This window comes from Nerophis ophidion, linkage group LG04 (genome assembly GCF_033978795.1).
Source record: "Nerophis ophidion isolate RoL-2023_Sa linkage group LG04, RoL_Noph_v1.0, whole genome shotgun sequence".
In the NCBI taxonomy this organism is placed as follows: domain Eukaryota; kingdom Metazoa; phylum Chordata; class Actinopteri; order Syngnathiformes; family Syngnathidae; genus Nerophis; species Nerophis ophidion.
In genome coordinates, this window is record NC_084614.1 from 4,076,927 (window position 1) to 4,091,421 (window position 14,495).

The 14,495-nt window shown below is 37.2% G+C and overlaps 1 protein-coding gene across 1 annotated transcript in view; it reads left to right on the forward strand.

Annotated features, from left to right (window-relative positions):
* fryb (furry homolog b (Drosophila)) overlaps positions 1-14,495 on the forward strand; it is a 166,921-nt gene that overhangs the window by 148,408 nt on the left and 4,018 nt on the right. The window contains exons 53-63 of the mRNA XM_061896785.1: positions 2,381-2,545; positions 2,612-2,686; positions 2,748-2,918; positions 7,649-7,657; positions 7,731-7,925; positions 8,005-8,127; positions 8,192-8,397; positions 8,452-8,656; positions 8,717-8,866; positions 8,935-9,033; positions 14,427-14,495. The exon at positions 14,427-14,495 is cut by the window's right edge and continues 15 nt beyond it. Coding sequence (XP_061752769.1) covers positions 2,381-2,545; positions 2,612-2,686; positions 2,748-2,918; positions 7,649-7,657; positions 7,731-7,925; positions 8,005-8,127; positions 8,192-8,397; positions 8,452-8,656; positions 8,717-8,866; positions 8,935-9,033; positions 14,427-14,495 — 1,467 coding nt within the window. The remainder of the gene's footprint in view (positions 1-2,380; positions 2,546-2,611; positions 2,687-2,747; positions 2,919-7,648; positions 7,658-7,730; positions 7,926-8,004; positions 8,128-8,191; positions 8,398-8,451; positions 8,657-8,716; positions 8,867-8,934; positions 9,034-14,426) is intronic.

Genomic DNA, 14,495 nt, shown 5'->3' on the forward strand with positions numbered 1-14,495 from the left:
AATATACTGTTTTTTTTTCACAACATATTACATTAAATTAAATAACAATACAACTGTTTTTGCAGTTAAAAAAAATGGCAGCATAGTGACCAGAATTTTACTGCGAAATATAGTGTTTTTGCAACATGTTACCGTAAATGGAAAAATAATTCAAATGTTTTTAAGGTTAAAAAAAGGGCAGATTAGTGACCAGAATTTTACTGTAAAATAGTGTTTTCACAACATATTACGACAAATGGAAAAACAATGCATCTGTTTTTTTTACAATAACAAACTGGCCACTTAGTCACCAGTATTTTACTGTAAAACAGAAAAGATTGGAATTAGCTAGTTTTTCTCTTCTTTTTTTCGGTAGAATTTTGAATTTTAAAAAGTCGAAGTTGAAGATAAACTATGTTTGAAAATGTAATTGTCATTTTTTTTGTGTTTTCTCCTCTTTTAAACCGTTCAATTAAGTTTTTTTTTCATCATTTATTCACTACAAAAAACCTTCCGTAAAAGGAAAAAAAAATTACGACGGAATGACAGACAGAAATACCCATTTTTTTATATATATAGATGTATTTATTAAAGGTAAATTGAGCAAATTGGCTATTTCTGGCAATTTATTTAAGTGTGTATCAAACTGGTAGCCCTTGGCATTAATCAGTACCAGAGGTGGGTAAACTGTACTCAAGTAAGAGTACTGTTACTTTAGAGATTTATTACTCAAGTAAAAGTAAGGAGTAGTCACCCAAATATTTACTTGAGTAAAAGTAAAAAGTATGTTGTGAAAAATCTACTCAACTACTGAGTAACTGATGAGTAACCTGATTACGGCAACAAATAATGCACAAAAACATCAAAATAGCAATGAGCAAATTCAGAGCCAGGAATATCTCTTAAGCAACTAAAACAATAATATATATTAAATAATAGTACATTAAAATAAAATAAAAATTAAGGCAAATTGAGCCACAATAACTTAACAGCACCATAGCCTCAGTAGGCATTCATTGATTGTTTGATTGATTGATTGATTGAAACTTTTATTATTATATTGCACAGTACAGTACATATTCCGTACAATTGACCACTAAATGGTAACACCCCAATAAGTTTTTCAACGTCAATCAATTATTTAATAAATGACCAAGTCGAGGTGATCTACCTCATATATACACACACACACATAACATACACATACACACACATATCATAAATATTAATACGTCCAGGGTGTACCCCTTCTTCCGCCCGATTGTAGCTGAGATAGGTGCCAGCGCCCCCCGCGACCTCAAAAGGGAATAAGCGGTAGGAAATGGATATATATATATATATATATATATATATATATATATATATATATATATATATATATATATATATATATATATATATACCTACCTTTATATATACAGTATATAATTTATATTTATTTATTTTGCCGTTTTTGTTGACATGTTAAAGGTGTTTTAATGAATATACATGCATGTTTAACATATATATATTCCTATCTTTCACAAAGACAAGAATATAAGTTGGTGTATTACCTGATTCTGATGACTTGCATTGATTGGATTCAGTAGTGCTGATAACGTCCACGTTTTCAAATGGAGGAGAAAAAAAGTTCTTCCTTTCTGTCTAATACCACATGAAAGTCGTTGGTTTTTGGCATCTTATTTGTCCAGCTTCTATATTCGTTTTTATACACTTTACAAGAAATACATTGGCGGCAAACTCCGTAGCTTGCTAGCTTGTTTGCGCTGGCTTTCGGAGACTCTTATTTTGTTAGCGCAGGCGCGATGGAGCAGCGCTTTTATTGTGAAGACAGGAACTGTGCGATCAGTCTTTAGGCTTTTGACGGGAAGTACGGTTGAAATAAAAAGTGTCTTTTTTCCTTTACACTTTTGATTGATTGATTGAAACTTTTATTAGTAGATTGCACAGTACAGTACATATTTCGAACAACTGACCACGAAATGGTAACACCCCAATAAGTTTTTCAACTTTTTTAATTCGGATTCGACGTGTGACGGTCACGTGACCACCTGGCTCTGTTTGATTGGTCCAACGTCACCAGTGACTGCATTTGATTGGTGAAACGCAGGCATGCGTAGATCCTACTTTGAAAAACCCCAAAAAACATTAATAGATCGATAAAAAAAAAGTAGCGAGTAACGGGCTGAATGTACATGAATGGAGCGGCGTAAAAGTAGCGTTTCTTCTCTATAAATATACTCAAGTAAAAGTATGTTGCATAAAAACTACTCTTAGAAGTACAATTTTTCCTAAAGTTACTCAAGTAGATGTAACGGAGTAAATGTACCCACCTCTGATCAGTACCCAAGAAGTAGCTCTTGGTTCCAAAAAGGTTGGTATAAAGTTGACTAACCAACAGACCCCGGTGATCGGACGCCGCTTCGACGGCCTCCAGGGTTCTGGCATCAGGGAGGGGAAGGCCCGGGCCATGGCGGTGACACGCAGCACATCATCCACCTCGTCCGGGTCCAACTCCAACACCATCCTGGTTCCTGTCAGCTGGAGGCGCCCACAGTCCTCTCAGGTACCACACAGGAGGACCTAAAGGTAAACCACACCCACACTCACCTGGCTCCATCCTCCCTTGTAGAAGCGGACCAGAGAGAAGCTGGTCAACGTTCTGTCCCTGTGCGGACAAGAAGTCGGACTCACCAAGAACCCCTCTGTAAGCCGCCTCCCCCCCTCGGCGGTGGGAAGATGGCCTTCATCTTTCTCCATCCCTTCAGGTCATCTTCTCGTCCTGCGGCGACCTGGAAATGATGGAGGTACGCGAGAGCGGCGTGTCGTCGGAGGAGGGCGGGACCAGGGAAGACACCCTGGACGACACCGCCAGTGAGCAGCAGTTCCGGGTCTTCCGAGACTTCGACTTCCTGGATGTGGAGCTGGAGGACGGAGAGGTGAGGGGCGGGGTTTATTTACCTTTACCACTTCTTGTAGTGAACCCTTTAGGCTAGCGGAATTCACATCGATTTACGAACTGAAATGGTTCTTAAACAGGGCTCCGGAATCGAAAAGTTTGTATAATGAAGCAGAATTTTCATTAACAAAACAATATAATTATAAATTTATCAGGTTCAAACACTGATAACATCTATTAAACGAAACAAGAAGCAAGGAATTAAACAGAGACAGAAATGAGGAGAGACGTCTCTTGTAGTCTCCATCACGCGCCGACGAAAGATTGTACGCCACCTCTTTTATTTGGACTTTCCCTGATTACATGGTGTTGCCTTCGGACCAGATGTTCCTCCGAGGGAATTCAAGTTGCTGGTCAATCCCAAGTTCTTTTGATGACACATAAGCTGATTTTAAATGATAACCCAGAACAGAATAGGTATTTTGCAATTTATTCCAAAGCTTTGGAGAGACCAACCTAAAAAACAACACATTCAATTCGCGTCGCCGAGTTGATCTGAAAACCCTACGGACACGCTGTCTTTTTCAATATCTCCCCCGCCCACACCTACCGGAACGAATACACTTATCTGTTATTCTGCTAAGCCTGGGACAGAAAGAGATAAGAAGGGAGTATGGCTACTCTTTAAGTTCCAAAAGCTTCAAGGTTAACACACACAGTTTACTAGCCGACAACCAAAAAGAGAACAAATGGAAAAACACTAGCTCTTTTCAAATATGACTATGAATATAAAGAAATAACTCGTAAATATGGATATATGTAGATATCTATCTCCGTCAAAGGCAACAGCTGTTTCTAAGGCACGGGGGTCATAAACAGCCACCGCCTTTGATTGCAAAACAGTTCACAGAAAAGGCCGTAAAGCAGTTCAAACAAGGTCCTGCTTCCTCTTCGCTTTGTAGTTCTCGGGTCAGACAATATCCTTCTGTTGATTACAATACATGAAGGAAACAGAACACCTTCATGTTGCTCCCCACCCTACACGGTGGAGTTTTACAAGCCTTCTGCTTGGTAGGATTAAAGACAGCTTTTGTGATAACTTAGATAGAAATATTCTAACATAAATAATGGGTTACAGACTCGACAAAAGTCTGTATTTTAGTGAGGTTTTGTTCACTTTCAACACAATATAAAGTGCTACACAGTACTGTACAACCAAAAGCCCCTTTGGTGCCCTCACATGGTGATTCTTCCATACTTGTGAGCACCACGTTGGTCTGTTTTTTTTTCTAGAACCCATATGGAGTTAGGAAAATGGACAAAAAAAGGCACAAAAAAAAAAAAAACACAGAAAAAGTAGTGCACAGGGGCGCCAATGGCGTGGAGGGCTCTGCCTCCTCACCACAATGCCGTACCCTGCCTGCAAGCAGGACACAGAATGAATGAATGAATGAAGTGTTCATAGACAAAGAGACATGGTTTGCACACGGAGGCATATTTGGTGCAAGATAAAAGTTTGTATATTGAAAAGTTTGCAAATAGAGGTGTTTGTAAATGGAGGTTGCACTGTACTAGAGAAGTATGTCTATGGTAGAACTCTTAAGACACAGTATGAATGAATGAAGTCTTCATAGACAGAGACACGATTTGCACACTGAGACATATTTGGTGCAAGATAAAAGTTTGCAAATAGAGGTGTTTGTACTTTAAGGTTGCATTGTACTAGCGAAGTCTGTCTATATTGGAGCTTTAAGACACAAAATGAATGAATGAATGAAGTGTTCATAGACGGAGACATGGTTTGCACATGGAGGCATATTTAGCTTGAGATAAAAGTTTGTAAATGGAAAAGTTTGCAAATAGAGGTGTTTGTAAATGGAGGTTGCACTGTACTAGAGAAGTATGTTTATGTTGGAGTTCAAAGACACAAAATGAATGAATGAATGAAGTGTTCATAGACAGAGACACGATTTGCACATGGAGGCATATTTGGTGCAAGATAAAAGTTTGTAAATTGAAAAAAGTTTGCAAATAGAGGTGTTTATAAATGGAGGTTGCACTGTATTAGAGAAGTCTGTTTATGTTGGAGTTCAAAGACACAAAATGAATGAATGAATGAAGTGCTCATAGACGGAAACACGGTTTGCACACGGAGGCATATTTGGTGCAAGATAAAAGTTTGCAAATAGAGGTGTTTGTAAATGGAGATTGCACTGTACTAGAGAAGTCTGTAACATATTGGAGCTTTAAGACAAAATGAATGAATGAATGAATGAAGTGTTCATAGACAGAGACGTGATTTGCACACGGAGGCATATTTGGCTCGAGATAAACGTTTGTAAATTGAAGAAAGTTTGCAAATAGAGGTTTTTGTAAATCAGGTTGCACTGTACTAGAGAAGTATGTCTATAGTGGAGCTCTAAGACACAAAATGAATGAATGAAGTGTTCATAGACAGAGACATGGTTTGCACACAGAGGCATATTTGGCTCAAGATAAAAGTTTTTAAATTGAAAAGTTTGCAAATAGAGGTGTTTGTACATCAAGGTTGCAGTGTACTAGAGAAGTATGTCTATGGTAGAACTTTTAAGACACAGCATGAATGAATGAAGTGTTCATAGACGGAGACATGGTTCGCACAGGGAGGCATATTTGGCTCGAGATAAAAGTTTTTATATTGAAAAGTTTGCAAATAGAGGTGTTTGTAAATGGAAATTGCACTGTACTAGAGAAGTCTGTCTATAGTGGAGTTCTAAGACACAAAATGAATGAATGAATGAAGTCTTCATAGACGGAGACATGGTTTGCACACGGAGGCATATTTGGCTCGAGATAAAAGTTTTTATATTGAAAAGTTTGCAAATAGAGGTGTTTGTAAATGGAAATTGCACTGTACTAGAGAAGTCTGTCTATAGTGGAGTTCTAAGACACAAAATGAATGAATGAATGAAGTCTTCATAGACGGAGACATGGTTTGCACACGGAGGCATATTTGGCTCGAGATAAAAGTTTGTAAATGGAAAAGTTTGCAAATAGAGGTGTTTGTACATCAAGGTTGCACTGTACTAGAGAAGTCTGTACATGTTGGAGCTTTAAGACACAGCATGAATGAATGAAGTGTTCATAGACAGAGACATGGTTTGCACATGTAGGTATATTTAGCTTGAGATAAAAGTTTGTATATTGAAAAGTTTGCAAATAGAGGTATTTGTAAATGGAGGTTGCACTGTACTAGAGAAGTCTGTCTAAGGTAGAACTCTTAAGACACGGCATGAATGAATGAAGTGTTCATAGACAGAGACACGGTTTGCACATTGAGGCATATTTGGCTCGAGATAAAAGTTTGTATACTGAAAAGTTTGCAAATAGAGGTGTGTGTACATCAAGGTTGCACTGTACTAGAGTAGTCTGTATATGTTAGAGCTTTAAGACACAAAATGAATGAATGAATGAAGTGTTCATAGACAGAGACATGGTTTGCACACGGAGGCATATTTGGCTCGAGATAAAAGTTTGTAAATGTAAAAGTTTGCAAATAGAGGTGTTTGTAAATGGAGGTTGCACTGTACTAGAAAAGTCTGTCTATGGTAGAACTCTTAAGACACAGCATGAATGAATGAATTATTCATAGACAGAGACATGATTTGCACACGGAGGCATATTTGGCTCGAGATAAAAGTTTGTATATTGAAAAGTTTGCAAATAGAGGTGTTTGTACATCAAGGTTGCACTGTAGTAGAGAAGTCTGTACATGTTGGAGCTTTAAGACACAAAATGAGTGAATGAATGAAGTGCTCATAGACAGAGACATGATTTGCACAAGGAGGCATATTTGGTGCAAGATAAAAGTTTGCAAACAGAGGTGTTTGTAAATGGAGATTGCACTGTACTAGAGAAGTCTGTTTATGTTGGAGTTCTAAGACACACAATGAATGAATGAAGTGTTCATAGACAGAGACACAATTTGCACATGGAGGCATATTTGGCTCGAGATAAAAGTTTGTATATTGAAGAAAGTTTGCAAATAGAGGTGTTTGTAAGTGGAAATTGCTCTGTACTACAGAAGTCTGTTTATGTTGGAGTTCTAAGACACAGCATGAATGAATGAAGTGTTCATAGACAGAGACACAGTTTGCACACGGAGGCATATTTGGCTTGAGATAAAAGTTTGTATATTGAAAAGTTTGCAAATAGAGGTGTTTGTACATCAAGGTTGCACTGTACTAGAGAAGTCTGTCCATGTTGGAGCTTTAAGACACAAAATGAATGAATGAAGTTTTCATAAACAGACACGATTTGCACATGGAGGCATATTTGGTGCAAGATAAAAGTTTGTAAATTGAAGAAAGTTTGCAAATAGAGGTGTTTGTAAGTGGAAATTGCACTGTACTAGAGAAGTCTGTTTATGTTGGAGTTCTAAGACACAAAATGAATGAATGAATGAAGTGTTCATAGACAGAGACACGATTTGCACACGGAGGCATATTTGGCTCGAGATAAAAGTTTGTAAATTGAAGAAAGTTTGCAAATAGAGGTTTTTGTGAATCAGGTTGCACTGTACTAGAGAAGTCTGTTTATGTTGGAGTTCTAAGACACAAAATGAATGAATGAATGAAGTTTTCATAGACAGAGACACGGTTTGCACATGGAGGCATATTTGGCTCGAGATAAAAGTTTGTAAATTGAAGAAAGTTTGCAAATAGAGGTGTTTGTAAATGGAGGTTGCCCTGTCCTAACTGTCTCTTCCTTTCTTCTCTCCCTCCCTCCCAGGAGCTGCAGGTAAGTTCTCCCCACATTCAGCATCGACGTGAGTCTGCGTGTGCAATCGGTCAAGGGCTGCTCCTCCATCCAGGGCGAGACCATGGACAGCTTCAACTGGGGCGTGCGGCGCCGATCCCTGGACAGCACGGAGCTGGGCGACCTGCTGGAGGAGAGCCAGCACTCGGGCAGCACGCCGAGCCTGGGACACGAGGACCCCCACGACTCGGAGGAGTCCTCCGAGGAAGAGGAGTCCTCCACCAGCCAGAGCCTGTCGCACTCGCAGCTGGTGTGTACGAGTCCTGCACCGGCACCGGCACCGGCACGCAGTCCTTAACCCGCGACTTGACTTGGTTCTCGTCTTCCAGACAAATCCGTCCCCGTCGGACGAGACCAACTCCCTGTCGACGTCGTACGACATGTCCGCCGACCCTCACTCCTTCGGCGCCAGCACTCCAGGCCAGGGGGCGCTGCACGAGCACTTCCTGCATGTGAGCACGTAGGTCATGTGTGCGTAGACGCCGGGACCTTGACCAGGGTTTGTGTGCCGGACAGGCCAGGACGTGCGGCGGTGACGACGAGGACACGCAGGCTCAGGATGACGATCTGTCCCTGAGCGCCCACGAGCTCCCTCCCGGCTCCGACTACGGCGAGAGCTTCACTCTGGAGTTGTTGGGGCAACCTCAGGGCGGGACGCCCCGTCTGGACCGGGACTACTGCCAACCCGCTCTGGACTGCCTGGACCCGAACAGTCTTCCCAGGTGAGGAAAACACGCACCGTTTGAGGTCCCGGCGAGTAATCCGTCCGTCGACAGCTTGCGCGACGACGTCGACGATCTGGAGGACCTCGGCTTCCCGCCGCCGCCGTCCCCGTTTTTCTCGGCCATCTTGGCGGCGTTCCAGCCGGCGGTGTGCGACGACTCCGAGGAGGCGTGGCGGTGTCACATCAACCAGCTGGTGGCGGACTCGGACGGTTCCTGTGCCGTCTACACCTTCCAAGTCTTCTCGTCCCTCTTCAGGGTAAATGTCCCCCTCCTTGTTTTCCCGTCACTCCACGGTCCTCACCTCCGCCTCTTCCAGAACATCCAGGGTAAGTTCTGCACCCTAACTACCGACGTGGCCTCCTACCTCGGCGAGGGCCTCAGGGGCATCGGCTCCAAGTTCCTCAGGTCCTCGCAGATGCTCACCACCTGCTCGGACTGCCCCACCATCTACATTGACGCCGACACCGTGAGTCCTCTTCACCTGGGACCAGGCAGGTCCATGGCCACGTCTGACGCTGAATGTGCTCGTTTCAGATCATGTCTTACGGCCTCCTGGAGAAGATGAAGTTCAGTGCACTGGAGCTGCAAGAGTATCTGGACACCTACAACACCCGGGAGGAGGCGGCTGTCACGGTAACGGGAACAGCGACCAGCAACATTCGCATTCTGAAAACAACCTTCCCTAGTCATGGTGCAAAAAAAATATATATATACTTAAATATGGCCCAATTAAAACAACCTTCGCTAGTCATGGTGCAACAAATATATACTTTAATGGCCCAATTAAAACAACCTTCCCTAGTCATGGTGCAACAAATGGCCCAATGAAAACAACCTTCCCTAGTCAAAATATATATACTTGCACTGTGTATGTTGTACATATTACATATCGTTATGAAGGTGTCTGTTACTACATTATATATATACTTGCAGTGTGTATATTGTACATATTACATATTGTTATGAAGGTGTGTGTTACTACATTATATATATACTTGCAGTGTGTATATTGTACATATTACATATTGTTATGAAGGTGTGTGTTACTACATTATATATATACTTGCAGTGTGTATATCATACATATTTTTATGAAGGTGTCTATTACTACATTATATATATATCCTTGCAGTGTGTATATTGTACATATTACATATTGTTATGAAAGTGCCTGTTACAACATGATTAATACACTTGCAGTGACTATATTGTACATATTACATATTGTTATGAAGGTGTCTGTTACTACATTATATATATACTTGCAGTGACTATATTGTACATATTACATATTGTTATGAAGGTGTCTGTTACTACATTATATATATACTTGCAGTGTGTATATTGTACATATTACATATTGTTATGAAGGTGTATGTTACTACATTATACATATATATATATAGATATATATATATACTTGCAGTGTGTATATTGTACATATTACATATTGTTATGAAGGTGTCTGTTACTACATTATATATATACTTGCAGTGTGTATATCATACATATTTTTATGAAGGTGTCTATTACTGCATTATATATATATACTTACTGTGTGTATATTGTACATATTACATGTTGTTATGAATGTGTCTGTTACTACATTATACATATATATATATAGATATATATATATACTTGCAGTGTGTATATTGTACATATTACATATTGTTATGAAAGTGCCTGTTACAACATGATTAATACACTTGCAGTGAGTATATTGTACATATTACATATTGTTATGAAGGTGTCTGTTACTACATTATATACAGTATATACTTGCAGTGTGTATATCATACATATTTTTATGAAGGTGTCTATTACTACATGATATATATACTTGTTATGAATGTGTCTGTTACTACATTATACTAGCAGTGTGTATATTGTACATATTTTTATGAAGGTGTCTGTTACTACATTATACTTGCAGTGTGTATATTCATTATACTTGCAGTGTGTGTATTGTACATATTACATGTTGTTATGAAAGTGTCTGTTACTACATTATACTTGCAGTGTGTATATTGTACATATTACATGTTGTTATGAAAGTGTCTATTACTACATTATACTTGCAGTGTGTATATTGTACATATTACATGTGTTATGAAAGTGTCTATTACTACATTGTACTTGCAGTGTGTATATTGTACATATTACATGTTGTTATGAAAGTGTCTATTACTACATTATACTTGCAGTGTGTATATTGTACATATTACATGTTGTTATGAAAGTGTCTATTACTACATTATACTTGCAGTGTGTATATTGTACATATTACATGTTGTTATGAAAGTGTCTATTACTACATTATACTTGCAGTGTGTATATTGTACATATTACATGTTGTTATGAAGGTGTCTATTACTACATTATACTTGCAGTGTGTATATTGTACATATTACATGTTGTTATGAAAGGGTCTATTACTACATTATACTTGCAGTGTGTATATTGTACATATTACATGTTGTTATGAAAGTGTCTATTACTACATTATACTTGCAGTGTGTATATTGTACATATTGTTATGAAGGTGTCTGTTACTACATTATACTTGCAGTGTGTATATTGTACATATTACATGTTGTTATGAAAGTGTCTATTACTACATTATACTTGCAGTGTGTATATTGTACATATTACATGTTGTTATGAAAGTGTCTATTACTACATTATACTTGCAGTGTGTATATTGTACATATTACATGTTGTTATGAAGGTGTCTATTACTACATTATACTTGCAGTGTGTATATTGTACATATTACATGTTGTTATGAAAGGGTCTATTACTACATTATACTTGCAGTGTGTATATTGTACATATTGTTATGAAGGTGTCTGTTACTACATTATACTTGCAGTGTGTGTATTGTACATATTACATGTTGTTATGAAAGTGTCTATTACTACATTATACTTGCAGTGTGTATATTGTACATATTACATGTTGTTATGAAAGGGTCTATTACTACATTATACTTGCAGTGTGTATATTGTACATATTACATGTTGTTATGAAAGTGTCTATTACTACATTATACTTGCAGTGTGTATATTGTACATATTGTTATGAAGGTGTCTGTTACTACATTATACTTGCAGTGTGTGTATTGTACATATTACATGTTGTTATGAAAGTGTCTATTACTACATTATACTTGCAGTGTGTATATTGTACATATTACATGTTGTTATGAAAGTGTCTATTACTACATTGTACTTGCAGTGTGTATATTGTACATATTGTTATGAAGGTGTCTGTTACTACATTATACTTGCAGTGTGTATATTGTACATATTACATGTTGTTATGAAAGTGTCTATTACTACATTATACTTGCAGTGTGTATATTGTACATATTACATGTTGTTATGAAAGTGTCTATTACTACATTATACTTGCAGTGTGTATATTGTACATATTACATGTTGTTATGAAGGTGTCTATTACTACATTATACTTGCAGTGTGTATATTGTACATATTACATGTTGTTATGAAAGGGTCTATTACTACATTATACTTGCAGTGTGTATATTGTACATATTGTTATGAAGGTGTCTGTTACTACATTATACTTGCAGTGTGTGTATTGTACATATTACATGTTGTTATGAAAGTGTCTATTACTACATTATACTTGCAGTGTGTATATTGTACATATTACATGTTGTTATGAAAGGGTCTATTACTACATTATACTTGCAGTGTGTATATTGTACATATTACATGTTGTTATGAAAGTGTCTATTACTACATTATACTTGCAGTGTGTATATTGTACATATTGTTATGAAGGTGTCTGTTACTACATTATACTTGCAGTGTGTGTATTGTACATATTACATGTTGTTATGAAAGTGTCTCTTACTACATTATACTTGCAGTGTGTATATAGTACATATTACATGTTGTTATGAAAGTGTCTCTTACTACATTATACTTGCAGTGTGTATATTGTACATATTACATGTTGTTATGAAAGTGTCTATTACTACATTGTACTTGCAGTGTGTATATTGTACATATTACATGTTGTTATGAAATTGTCTATTACTACATTATACTTGCAGTGTGTATATTGTACATATTACATATTGTTATGAAAGTGTGTATTACTACATTATACTTGCAGTGTGTATATTGTACATATTACATGTTGTTATGAAAGTGTCTATTACTACATTATACTTGCAGTGTGTATATTGTACATATTACATGTTGTTATGAAAGTGTCTATTACTACATTATACTAGCAGTGTGTATATTGTACATATTGTTATGAAGGTGTCTGTTACTACATTATACTTGCAGTGTGTATATTCATTATACTTGCAGTGTGTGTATTGTACATATTACATGTTGTTATGAAAGTGTCTCTTACTACATTATACTTGCAGTGTGTATATTGTACATATTACATGTTGTTATGAAAGTGTCTATTACTACATTATACTAGCAGTGTGTATATTGTACATATTTTTATGAAGGTGTCTGTTACTACATTATACTTGCAGTGTGTATATTGTACATATTGTTATGAAGGTGTCTGTTACTACATTATACTTGCAGTGTGTATATTCATTATACTTGCAGTGTGTGTATTGTACATATTACATGTTGTTATGAAAGTGTCTATTACTACATTATACTTGCAGTGTGTATATTGTACATATTACATGTTGTTATGAAAGTGTCTCTTACTACATTATACTTGCAGTGTGTATATTGTACATATTACATGTTGTTATGAAAGTGTCTATTACTACATTGTACTTGCAGTGTGTATATTGTACATATTGTTATGAAGGTGTCTGTTACTACATTATACTTGCAGTGTGTGTATTGTACATATTACATGTTGTTATGAAAGTGTCTCTTACTACATTATACTTGCAGTGTGTATATTGTACATATTACATGTTGTTATGAAAGTGTCTATTACTACATTGTACTTGCAGTGTGTATATTGTACATATTGTTATGAAGGTGTCTGTTACTACATTATACTTGCAGTGTGTATATTGTACATATTGTTATGAAGGTGTCTGTTACTACATTATACTTGCAGTGTGTATATTCATTATACTTGCAGTGTGTGTATTGTACATATTACATGTTGTTATGAAAGTGTCTCTTACTACATTATACTTGCAGTGTGTATATTGTACATATTACATGTTGTTATGAAAGTGTCTATTACTACATTATACTAGCAGTGTGTATATTGTACATATTTTTATGAAGGTGTCTGTTACTACATTATACTTGCAGTGTGTATATTGTACATATTGTTATGAAGGTGTCTGTTACTACATTATACTTGCAGTGTGTATATTCATTATACTTGCAGTGTGTGTATTGTACATATTACATGTTGTTATGAAAGTGTCTATTACTACATTATACTTGCAGTGTGTATATTGTACATATTACATGTTGTTATGAAAGTGTCTCTTACTACATTATACTTGCAGTGTGTATATTGTACATATTACATGTTGTTATGAAAGTGTCTATTACTACATTGTACTTGCAGTGTGTATATTGTACATATTGTTATGAAGGTGTCTGTTACTACATTATACTTGCAGTGTGTGTATTGTACATATTACATGTTGTTATGAAAGTGTCTCTTACTACATTATACTTGCAGTGTGTATATTGTACATATTACATGTTGTTATGAAAGTGTCTATTACTACATTGTACTTGCAGTGTGTATATTGTACATATTGTTATGAAGGTGTCTGTTACTACATTATACTTGCAGTGTGTATATTGTACATATTGTTATGAAGGTGTCTGTTACTACATTATACTTGCAGTGTGTATATTGTACATATTGTTATGAAGGTGTCTGTTACTACATTATACTTGCAGTGTGTATATTGTACATATTGTTATGAAGGTGTCTATTACTACATTATACTTGCAGTGTGTATATTACGTGCGCTGCTCTTGGCCACCAGGGGGCGTGTTTTCACACATGTTCCCTGTGGTTGCTTCCAGTGGCTGCGGAGCTGCAAGGACACATTTCCCAGGTGCCCCGGCGACAGCGTGGTGACCTACCAACCGGGG